This window comes from Myxocyprinus asiaticus, chromosome 12, assembly GCF_019703515.2.
Source record: "Myxocyprinus asiaticus isolate MX2 ecotype Aquarium Trade chromosome 12, UBuf_Myxa_2, whole genome shotgun sequence".
Taxonomy (NCBI): domain Eukaryota; kingdom Metazoa; phylum Chordata; class Actinopteri; order Cypriniformes; family Catostomidae; genus Myxocyprinus; species Myxocyprinus asiaticus.
The window spans coordinates 39587210-39600328 of NC_059355.1; the positions used below are offsets into that span (position 1 = coordinate 39587210).

The 13119-nt window shown below is 35.7% G+C and overlaps 1 protein-coding gene across 1 annotated transcript; it reads left to right on the forward strand.

Moving 5' to 3' along the window:
- Positions 1-3662: 3662 nt before the first annotated feature.
- Positions 3663-12403, forward strand: LOC127449117 (microphthalmia-associated transcription factor-like). Its single transcript, XM_051712308.1, has 9 exons — positions 3663-3788; positions 4179-4400; positions 6002-6097; positions 6290-6404; positions 7491-7583; positions 8499-8555; positions 8859-8934; positions 9797-9944; positions 11442-12403. The coding sequence occupies exons 1-9, from the start codon at positions 3756-3758 to the stop codon at positions 11835-11837; spliced, it is 1236 nt and encodes a 411-aa protein (XP_051568268.1). The 5' UTR covers positions 3663-3755; the 3' UTR covers positions 11838-12403.
- The last annotated feature ends 716 nt before the right edge of the window (positions 12404-13119 follow it).

A 13119-nucleotide genomic window follows, 5' to 3' on the forward strand; every position in this document is an offset into this window, starting at 1 on the left:
CTAATTATAAAAAACTGGTCTAATTTTTTCAGAAACTTAATTTAATTCCCAAATAAAATTATTAAAAAATAATATTGTATGTGTATATAATCATGTAAAAGCATGTAATTCTGGTTCTGTTCACTCAATTTGAAAAGTCTTATTTCATTCCACTAGATGGCAGCAAGCACTAGGAAAATACTTTTTTCTCTATCACATTCCATCACAACATACAGATCTGAAATGTAGGTGGTGCTATAATGCATTTTAGCTGTCACATATGTCCATAGACATTCAGTCTAATTTTCTGTTTATCCACCACCCTCATTGTTTCATTAAATATGTCGGCCTCTGGGTGGTCTAGAAGCTCATGATTGGTGTCATTAGAAAGCTGAGATCCTCATCTTTGCTACGATATATAACGTTTTATCATCAATAGTCGAAAACATATTTTTATGATCATTTGTTTGGATGGCATATTTTGTTCTGGAAATCTTTGATATAACATTAGATTATTTAGCAAAGCAAGCTCACAGACAAGTAAAAAAAAATGTCTCAATTTTTATACAATTGCCTAAGGTAAAAGCAGATATAAAGTTTGTGGTAGCTATTTGTGGTTTACAGCAGCAAAGATCAGTGCATAAAAGAGACATATGTATTTGACAACTTACAGAAATCATATTTCATTTTGTGATTCTTTTGAAAATCTTTCGAACTGTGGTATTAGGGCAACAAACTAAACTATACAGTCACATTCCTGAGAATGAGAGCTTTCATTTGTTATGTGACTTGTCTATTTAAGTGCCATGTGAAATACTTTTGTATTCATATTCATATTTCTTCCCCATTACCTCTAGGGGGCATTAATTTGTGACACAAATGATTTCAGGCCTTATTTTTTTATTTTGTGTGACATAAATACAAAACTGATGGTATTCTCTGAAAAGTTCAGATTCTAAGCTTTCAACTGATACCTTATATGCCTGGCCTATGTAGACGGGGACTTTAACGTTTTAAGTGTAAATTTTTTCATGAAATAGCATCCCCCTGTAGACCCGCCGGAGTCAACAAAGCAATATTTGTATACTGAATTGTGATTGGAGCATATATTTGCATATATTTAACAACTCTGTGAATTAGTAGGTTTGAAAGTTCTGCTGCCCCAGTGGCCAAAGCTAGAAAGTTGTTGAACTTGTTGAATGTCGTTTGAGCTTCAGTTTCCGTGTGAAATGTCCACAGACTGCCATATGCACATATGCCTTAATCCAAAACACAACCCTAAACCTATCCGTCAGTGGAGTAAAAATGTAATTTAAGTGCCAAAATGCAACCTACAATTCATGCTCACCATTGTTTATGTGAACACAATTACTACCTGGTTCCCATAGGACCAGAACCCATGTTTCAGAGGTTGCTCATGCAATGTGCAATCAGTAGCGCCTAAAGAAAATCTGAAGTTGAAATGATGCAAAAATATCTAATGGGGGATGCTGCTTGTCAGTAATCCGACACAATGGGGTTGATTTCAGTGTACATTAACTTTCTCGATCTTGATTTCTCATGTGATTATGTTGATTTATAGACACCTTTACACTGCACAGTGACTTTGTGTTGATTCATGTGTGCTACGGGTCATGACAACAGCAAAGCACCTCTGATGCAGTTTTTCATGTACACAGAACCAAAGCATGCATTCATTCTGTTATACCCTCCTCTAATGAAAATGAAATTTCAAATCTGTTTTAATTCATATATCCATTAAAAACCCACAGTGATTCTGATTATTTCTTCTGCTGCAGGGACTCTGGAAAACAACCAGTGCTTTGTGGCGAAACATACAGTACAGTCCCTATAGTTTACCATAAAGGAAATGTTCTTTTTCAACAAGTACATGTCTTGTGGTATCATTATGTAGAAAAAGATCCATAATTTAACATTTTAATAAAATCAGGAAGCTAGTTAATTTGTTTATGCTTGTCTGTTTTCAAAAGCGTGCCATAAGATAAAAAGTGTAAATAGTGCTGCATAGATTCAAAACTGAGTCAGTGTACTGTGGTTAGAACCATAAACAAATGCATATTTATTTTGTGTCTTAACTGTAAAATGCATTAAGGCTAGAAACCCTGAGAGCCATCAGGGATTCAGTGTGGATCTCAGCCATACATGTGCTAGGACTGATGATGTGAGGTCCCCATTGCAGGGATGTCGGAATTACCCCTCTGTTTGCCTAAAGAACATATTAGCTTTGTTAAGACAATCAAAAGGGGGAAAAAAAATGCATGAGAAGTCAAAGGTCCGGTTTGGAAAAGAAAGAAATAAAACTTTAAACTAGCTAAAGGATTTACTTATTAGTAATTTTGACTATTAAAGGCTAGATCATTGTTATACCATAAAAGCACCTTAATATTATTGTTTTACATGCCCATACATAGGAACAAGTGACAATTGCATGTGTTTAAGTTGTTATTATTTACAAATTTAAGCAGGCTGCCACTTGTATCCAGTAAATGTGAAGCATACAGTCTCAAGTACTTGTTAATGGCAATCATTTTATAAATGATTAATGCATTTCATTATAATGAAGCAAAAATGAGCGTTTCTTTTAAATAAACACAAAAACTAGTCTCATAGAGCTTGGCTGTGGAATAGATTAACTTGCATTAGAGCTGCACAAATTGTATTTTTATCCTCCAATGCTGTGTTTACAGAAGACTGTTAAGAAGACAGTAAGTTGAGATTTTATTTAAACTAGGATTACTTGTAAATGAATGACATGGTTAGAAAGATGCTGTTTTCCTTGCTTAACACAGCTTTTAATATTAGAACAACCAGAGACAAGCTAAATAACATGAAACTGATATGCAAACATTTGTATTTTTTTGAGCTAATGCTTTGTCATCACTAGTCGTATATACAGTACGTATACTGTGTTGTGCTAGGTATACGCAAGTAACTAAGGACACATTAAGGGAATTAAACAATTTGTTACAGCAGTATTTCAACTCAAATCTGTTCATATGCAGTTTTGCTTTTGGTTGTTAACTTTTATATTATATATATATATATATATATATATATATATATATATATATATATATATATATATATAGCATATTGTTGTGTTGTCATAACATACTGTATATCCCACATGTCTTTGTTTATAGACAACAGAAATATCTGTTTTTAATTATAGATTTATAGGTCCTAATTATCAACATGTTTAACCTGATATGAATTGTCTGTGTGTATTTGTCTGTGCTTAAAAGCATGTGCATACTTGTGCAGTTTTTATTAAGAATGCAATTGCCAGTGTCCCATCAGGTTACAGCATTCTCTTGCCTCTCTTTTCCCCTTCAACATTTCAGAGATAACTCCGTCTTAAACTGTCTTGTTTTTAGACAAACAGTGGTAGTGATTGTATGCCAGATGCTGAGAACAAACAATGTTTTATGCAGTTTGAGTGGAACTAAAGATGAAACGTTAGTTAGCCGTAAGCCAGTTTCAGTTTAGACACTAGTAACCCATCAGTTCAAAGAGCTTTTTGTGAAATTGGAATGGTGACGTCAAATGAACTCTATAAAGGCATAAATTCATCGTTTGGGTAGAAAAACAATATGAGAAAAGCAAGTTAACCTCCCATCCCATAAATACGCTTTTTCTCTTTCCTTTGGCATTGATAGGTTCAGCTGGCCAAGACGACTGATCAGTTCTTGCACATCACAAACTGAATCCATTAAGGGAATATTTAGTTAACAAGCAATTAATCTTTTTTTAACATGTTGGAAATGCTTGAGTACAGTCACTACCAGGTGAGACAAGATTCTATTTATTGATCTAGAAAAGAAATTATTTTCAGATTGTTTGCAGTTATCTATAATAATTCGTTTTAGTACACTGCGACATTGACTTCTTTTTTTTTTTCTAGCACTGGCTACTTCTATACTGATCAGACTAATGTGTTGCATTTTGTAGCATTATTAAAACATTTTCACAGAAAGCATGTTTAAGACACTTATCTTACGCTTTCTTAAGCCAAAAGTGCATCTTTAAAAAAATTTTTAAATATGATTAGGCTATTATCTTTGCAGTCTATCCAGACGAAAGCATAAGCCAATAATTGAATGTGCCGATAGCATGTGGTATTAGTATGTGTCTGAATGTCTGCCTGACCATATTGGCACCACCTCCTTTTCTTTCAGGTGCTGTCCCACCTGGAGAACCCCTCTAAGTACCACCTCCAGCAAAGCCAGAGACAGCAGGTGAAGCATTACCTGTCCAGTGCGCTGGGAGCCAAGCTAAGCCCACAGGCCAGCACAGGGCCAGGTCCCAGCCAGCCACCGGAGCACGGCATGCCCCCTGGACCAGGAGCCAGTGCTCCGAATAGCCCTATGGCCCTTCTCACCCTCAACTGTGAGAAAGAGGTAGATGTGATGTGGCATTGCCAGTTATATCAGTCATAGGCTTTTTCAGATAATAAACAGGGATAGGGACTTTGACATGATTCCAGCAGAGCATACTTTTTTTCCAAGAATGAGAAACGTCACGTCCATGCCTTAGATTTTTGAGCCAAGTGGAATTTAAATGCAATGTCCGAGTTAAGTTGCATGATTAGTGTATAGTAGGACTTTTTTTTTCTTTCTAAAATGCAAAAATAACCTATTCACACTGGTCAGTTCAATTGAGTCGCATCTAAAGAAGATCATCCGGTTTAAATTGAAATGTATGTTGTTTTGAAATTATTACTATTATTTCTTGTGGAACACAAAGGGAGCTATTATAAAAATGTCAAAGCTGCTCTTGTTCATAAAACGAAAGGCTGTCAAATTCAAGTGCAATTACATTATGTATGTATTATATACTGTATGTATACATATATTAGGCCAGTAATTGAACCATGGTCTTCATTCATGCTAAATGCACACTGTACTGCTAGACTAAAAAGTCTTAAATTTATTCAAAGTATTACGAAGTTCTTTAAAAGTGTTGTTGTCCTTTTGTCATGTCTTATTTTGCCTAGGGCACTAAGTGAGCCAGAACAGCCAAAAATGAACAGCCTCTGCCAAGAATATTACATATGTGATTGTGAATATTAGTCAAGCCCTAAATAATACAAAATAATACTTCCACCTGAAGTATCAGACACCAGTAATAGCATTCTTAAATATGTTACCTGCATAACCCAATGTCAAGTGTAATTAGGGTTTTACCAAAGCACATTCAATGAAATTTTGGGATAAAATACTTTCTAGTGAAAACATACAGAAAACTGATATGCATTAACTAACTGCATGCTGAAGCCTGTTAGACCACAAAAATACTGTTATATAAGTTGCACGGTCCAAACCAAATAGATTTCAGGTTTCTCACTCTGAGTTTCTATCTTTAAACTACTGTGAATGATTGCTGTAAGGGTTTCTAGGAAAGGTGTATGAATGATTGATGTACATGGCATGTGAACCATTTTCATTGTATTGCCAGCTCACAGTGTCTTTTCTCTATTACGATTTTGATTCACATTTAGTCATTTTAATTTTAAAAATTCATTTGGTCTCTATCATTATTAGTAATGTAGCATTTCTCATTACCGAAGTTATGATGAGTCATGTAATGAATCCCCTACTATCAAAAAAACTGCTTAATAAATCTACTCCGCTTAAGACTTAAAGGGGCAGTCCACCCAAATATGAAAATTCTGTCATCATTCACTCACCCTCATGTTGTTCAAAACCCGTATGACTTTATTCTGTGAAACATAAATGGAGAAACTATGCAGTATGTTGGTCTCAGTAGCAAATCACTTTCCTTTGCAATGAAAGTGAATGGGGACTGAGCTTAACATTTACAAACCTCCTTTTGTGTTCTACAGGAAAAGAACGTCATACAGGTTTGAGACAACATGACAATGAGTAATTTGATTTCATTTTTGGGTGAACTATGCCTTTAAGCACTCATAACAAAGTTATCCAAACACATTGTGCTGTGGTTTTATATAATAATAATAATAATGTCTCAATTGGCACAGATGGACGATGTAATTGAAGACATCATAAGTTTGGAATCAAGCTATAACGATGACATTCTTGGCTTCATGGACGCAGGACTTCCAATGACTAATACGGTAACAGACCAAAAAGCTTCACTGCTACACATTATAGCACTTTAAACAAGTGTATGGATTGTATATAGCGATCCTGTGTCATGCAACAACAAAAAAAGATGAAAACTGTTGACAGATTCTTTTCACCTTAACGTTCAGCACATATTTACCTGAAATCCTGAATTTTTTTGATAGTGGATTATTACCTTTCAGATTCCACTGTCTGGAAACCTGTTGGAAATGTACAGCAATCATGATCTTGCTCCATCAGGGGTTTCCATTAGCAACTGCCTATCTAATTTACCGGCTGCCAAAAGGGAATTATCCGGTATACTCACATTCTCATATCTATCAATATAATTAATGGAATAGTTCACTCAGAAAAAAAGAAGCATTCTGTCATTACTTACTCAACTAAATGCCATTCCAGACCCGTATGACATTTTTTCTTCCATGGAACACGGAAGGAAAAACTTAAAAATGTAAAAAATATAAAAAAAACTGTTAACAGCTTTTTGACATATAATTAAAGTGAGTGGTGACTCATGGCTGTCAAGCTCCAAAAAAGGACAAAAAACACCATTCAACCACTGTAAATGTAGTCGAAACGACACATTAACTATTATTACAAGACTTCTGAAGCCATACTATCACTTTGTGTGACAATTTGTGTGAAATGTAAGCTGTTATTCACTTTTAAATGAAATATTTGATCAACTCCTGTTAGCAGCTCCCAAATCAAATATTGTGACTGTTGGGTTTCCTTGGGTGAACTTTTCTTTTAAAATGGCCATAAACAATATTAAGGAACATTCTGGGTTCAATACAAGTTCAGCTCAGTCAACAGCATTTGTGGCATAATGCAAAAATCTGTTACAGTGAGGCACTTACAGTAGAAGTAAATTGGGCCAATCCGTAAATGTTAAATTTACGGATTGTTTCAAAAGTATAGCCACAAAAACAATATGCGTATTAACAGGATTTTAGTGTGATAAAATCACTTACTAACCTTTTCTGTGTAAAGTTATGTCCAGTTTTACAACTTTGTTCCCATGACGACACTAAAACCCTAAAATGTTTAAAATGTAATTTTTTTTTTAACAATTTAAACAACGTAACAGCTCAAATGATACACAAGTTTTTACAGAAGAATTAAAGTGCTTTCATAACATTTTGAGCTTTCTGCTTATAAAATCTTCAAAAAATTAGCCCCATTCACTTCCATTATAAGGACTAGTCAAAATTATTTTTTTGTGGTTATCAACATTTATGTCACAAATGCTGTCTATTGAGGGTAACATGTACTGAACCAAGAATATTTCTTCAAGTTACCAAAGCTTATCAATAAAAGGTATCCATATTGTGTGCAGTTAAGAATGCACAATATTAATGAAAGATATATTGTATTAAATAGTTACCCCAGCACCTGGCATGATGCACATAATGGACAAACCTGGACCGTGTGGCAAGTTTGACTCCTATCAAAGGCTGGAAGGCTTTCCAGTAGGTATGTTTTCCTTTTTATCTACCTCTGAAATAAGCGTATAAAGACATTTGTGGCATATCTGCTAGTGATCTACTGTCATTATTCTGTTTATTTATATCCGGAACACATCACAGGCATTTCACCTAGGTTTAAAATTGAAATTACTTTTACATTCACAATAGAGTCAAGAACAAAATATTTAACAAACCCACAGTTGAGGGGGGACTACCCCTGGAGTTTGCTAGTTCGAATCCCAGGGCGTGCTGAGTGACTCCAGCCAGGTCTCCTAAGCAACCAAATTGGCCCGGTTGCTAGGGAGGGTAGAGTCACATGGGGTAACCTCCTCGTGATCGCTATAATGCAGTTTGTTCTCGTGGGGCGCGTGGTGAGTTGAGCGTGGTTGCCACGGTGGGTGGCGTGAAGCCTCCACACGTGCTATGTCTCTGTGGCAACGCGGTCAACAAGCCACGTGATAAGATGCGCGGGTTGATGGTCTCAGATGCGGAGGCAACTGGGATTCATCCTCCACCACCCGGACTGAGGCGAATCACCACACGACCACGAGGACTTAAAAAGCACATTGGGAATTAGGCATTCCAAATTGAGAATAAAAGGGGAAAAATCCCCCCCCCCCCCCCCCCCCCAAAAAAAGAAAAAAAAACACTGATGGAATGTGTAAATAATTGCCTCTATGAAACTGATCAAGAAAATGCACACAATATAGAGACATGCTTGTAGAATATGCTGCATAAACACACACGCATATTTACATATATTTGAAGAAATTCGTGCACAGCAACAAAATAGAATGCATTTTCACACTAGAGAATATACTGTAGAACTTAAATATGAACTCTGTATTAAAATGCTTTAATAGCTTTGATGAATATAAGAGATATGGGCTGTTTCAACAGTTAATATGATTATGTGTTGCAGAGGCAGAGGTCAGAGCTTTGGCAAAAGAAAGACAAAAGAAGAACAACCACAACCTAAGTGAGTCTTATCATCACATTATGTATTGTATACATGTATACAGTTGCCTGTCATATAATCTTAATGTTTTTATTTTTGAAAGATGATCAAAATGTCCCTTATAAGACAACAGCCCATGGAAATCTGTTTAAAAGCTGTTTATTAGAGACATTTTTTGAAAATTTTGCAGCAAGTGTCATATTAGATTAGAGATCATGTCATTTAAGTTGTAAATTGGGAGCTTTATATAATATAATATGCTAAATTGACCTCATAAAAGATTCTCATCTGACAATATCTTTACACTCTATTCTATCCTTCCAGTTGAACGAAGACGGCGCTTTAATATAAATGACAGAATTAAGGAGCTGGGGACATTAATTCCCAAATCAAATGACCCGTAAGTTTCACAATGCTTTAAGGTTTAGAGAGGATTTTGAATGTACTTTTTATTGAAACTTTTATGCTTTATAAATATAGCTAAATGAAGTTTTATGCAATAATTTGGTTAACAATTACATATAATTGTGTTCACATGTACATACATACAGTAGCATTAAGCTACACTTAATTTTTTACATGTAATTTTTTATTTTTATTTTTTTTTTTGGTTGTTAAACTTATTGTGACATGTCCAACTGTCATACCCTCATCGGTCTCCTCCAGTCCCATCCTTCCTCTATATAATTCCCTGGAATTCTGATTAGTATTCTCACCTGTTCATCGTTTCCCTATCAGCTATTCATCTGTATATATAGACTTCCTAGTTCAGTCATCTTTTGTTTAGTCTCCCATTATATTATCTGCACACACGCACCCACGCTGCTTCGCCAGTTGAGTCAATAAAGTCCCGCGATTGGACCCTGCCTTAGCTTGGTTCAGTTCCTCTGTGACACCAATGTGATGAACTACACCCCTGGTTACTATTCTAGAGCACCTGTGTGAACTTGACAGGCACTGTCTTTATACACTCACTAAAAAGGAACTTGAGGCCAGTTTGTTTTAAAGTAATTTCTAAAATGGCTAGGAAAACTTAAATTAGTAATGATAAAAAGTTTATAGCATCATTTATTTGCAAATGCCACTTGTATCAAATGTTTGATATTCGGTTTTGTAATACAATGAAATTCATGCAATTTAAGTGTGGCTTTAGTGTCAAAAGACCTTCTGGGGCCACTATACTATATATGTGTACTAATGTTTGTGTCATATGTGTAAGCTTAGTTATTACATACAGATGCCAAAGGATCTTTGTTTTGCAGGGACATGAGATGGAACAAAGGGACCATTCTGAAGGCTTCTGTGGATTATATTAAGAAACTGCAGAAAGAGCAGCAGAAAGCAAAAGAGCTGGAGAATAGGCAAAAGAGACTAGAACATGCAAATAGACACCTAATGCTTCGTATTCAGGTAAACCGCATTAGAAACAACAGCTCACAATACAGATTGTGATTGATTATAAGGTTGTGGCAAGTAGTCACATGATCACATTTTTGCGGTGAAGCATGTTTCAACATGTCCTTTTGACAAAATGCTCTTTTACTGTAACCAGCTTCATGAGAAAGCCACATGGGATGCTTTTTTAAACAGTACTAAAGGAGTTCCATGTATGATGACCACTTGCTGGCTGCTTTTCCTTCACTATCCAGTCCAAATAATCAATTAAAAATGAACATAAATAAATAAATGGATAGATAAAATTTTAGTAGTTTAAATAATTTAAGCATAACCCTTTAGATCAAAAGCTGAAAAAAATAAATAAAAATCTTACTGTAATTCCCTTCTGAAAAGACCATATTAAACTGGCAAAAATTTGGCCCAGATTGTTTTTTGCTGGTTAATAATGGTTTGGGCCCAGTTGCAATATACCACTTCCTCTAAAATGAGGAAACCTTAGTTACAATTGTAAGTGCATTGTCACTAAGGGTGTTCTTAACTTAAATGGTTTCTTGCAACCAGCTGCTGGTGTTGGTCTATCTGGTTGACAAGCAAAACCTTTGATGCCAAACTGGTGATGCTGGTTGACCAGCATGGTCTTTCTCAAGATGCTGGTTGGCCAAGGATGTCTTCCTGGTTAAGTAACTACTGTAAGAAGCCTGCAGGAAACACCAGCATCTAAAACGCAACAATTGCTGGTGACCAGCAATGCTGGGTAATAATGGATTACATGTAATCTGGATTGTGTAATCAGATTACAAAAGTCAAGTACTTGTAATGAGACTACATTATGTTTTAAAATGTCCATAATTGGATCAGTTACTTTTTGTGGATTACATGATTACATATTGCATTGGATTGCATTACCTATCAGTATTGACTTTAAAAAGTAACGCACATTCACAATCAAATTGTTGTTCCATTTCTTGTTTGCTAATGTTTAATGAAAGGAGTGTAAATTAATACTTAATACACTTAATTAAATTTTCATCAAAACATGCAATAAGTAATCTAAAAGTACTCCAAAGATAATCACATTACCTAAAATATAATGTAACCTAAGAGATTACAGTTTAGGTATGTAATTTGTAATCAGTACCAGATTAAATTTAAAGAAGTAGACTAATCTACCCAATACATGGTGAACAGCTATACTGGTGATTCCAGCATGGGTGTGTCCAAACTTTTGACTGGTTGTAAGCATTTTGAAAAATGTAAAGGCCTATTCAAACCAAGTCCCAGTATTTACTGCAAATGTTCATTGCGAACAAGATTTTGAACGGAAACAATAGATTCCTATGGAGCTCAAACATTAGTCTGCTGTCAAACCGAAGGTTTTTTATGAAGAGCAGTCTTTTTTTTTTAATGCAAAGAAAACTGACTGCCCAATGAGATATGAACTTGATGGGTTTATGTTATGCTAACGTGTGTTTGTTTGTCTGTTTGTCCTTTTTGTTCGTTCATGTCCAGGATTTTGAGATGCAAGCCCGTGCTCATGGACTCGCCATTGTTCCCTCACCCACTCTTTATTCCTCTGACTCGGTTGCTCGAGCGATCAAGCAAGAGCCCAGTATGGGGGACTGCACCTCCAATCTATACCCTCACCTCCCCTGCCCCGACATCTCCCGGCCCACCACTCTGGACCTCAACAACGGCACCATCAGCTACAATGACAGCCCTACAGAGGAGGGGGAACTGGGGGTCTATGACAGCCCCACCAAGGACTCCAGCAAGCTGGATGACATGCTTTTGGACAACACTCTGTCTCCAGTGGGCAGCAATGACCCCCTGCTGTCCTCACCTATTCTATCCAACAATAACAGCAGTAGCAGCAGCAGTATGGATGAACATGAGAATGGCTGTTAGCATTGCGAACAAACTTGGAGGAACCAAAGTTAGATGATTCGATGTTTCCATCTTTGTTTAATGAAATGTTACCGAGAGTGTGGAGTCTACAATGTATAAAACATTTTCTTAGTCGGTAGTTTTGTCTTGATTTCCACAAAAATATTGAAACATCCTTTTAAACAAGACAAAATTTACTTTTAAAAGCAAAATTGTATAAGATAATAGGACTTATTTCCAGAGGCTATATCTTGAATGAAGGTTATTTTTCTTGCCCCATTTTTTTCTTGTTATAAGCATAAACCTCACATTATTTTGTATCATTTTTGTGAGATTTTCATGATTAAATATTTTTACTGGAACATAAGACAAAAATACTGTAAAACAAAATTGAAGTATATTGGAAAATGATACCATATGGCATGTAACAGTACATTCAGTTGAATATTTAGTGTAAATATTTTTTAATGTATCATTTGAGTGTACTCGTTTAGAATGACTGTGGTTTTTACAGTGCATTGATTAATGAAGGATTTCTATGAAAACAATTTGAAGAACTCCCAGACACTTAAAGTAAAATTCCAGCATAAAACCATAAAGTTTTGAAGTGTACCATGTTTTATAAGCGTATTTGTAATTGTATTGCTAATATGAACCTTAGACTGAACTAATTATCAAATTGTGGGCCCCAAGAACTGCCTTTGAGTACATCAATTTCTGTACCCTATCCATAGGGTCAGGAATGTTATCTCTGGAAGTCATACTATTTTACCAAAGTAATGCCAAAGTTCAAGTCCTCAGAGGGCCTTGGTATTGTTTTGGATCTATGCACAAGATATGGAAATCTACAAGCTTCAAATTGTGGAGGTGTGCCCAATTCAGTTCACTTTTACATAACCTTGAGACCAACTTCCAACTTCAGAAACATTAACAGAGGACTGTTAGTAGTATAAACAGTCTAGTTTAGGACATACAAATTATTAGTGGTGCTTGCTCATACTTCAGGATTTGAAAAAACCTTTAACCCAAAGTATTAAATGACAACACATAACCCATCCCACACCGTTACTGCTATGGATGTAAGTGATACCACAAAAATTAGCAGCTTTTTGTGGAGAGATATGCTACTACTGTACTTTTCTAAGCGATTGGACTTCACCAGGCATGGCAAACTTTAAAACAGGTGAAAAGTTCCATTAACTTAGATTGAAGGGGGAACCAAGCCATATCTAGGTAACAGAATATCATAGAGTCTTGGGGGTGGGCTCTTTCGACTTAGGCTAGTAAGCAACCACCTAGCAAC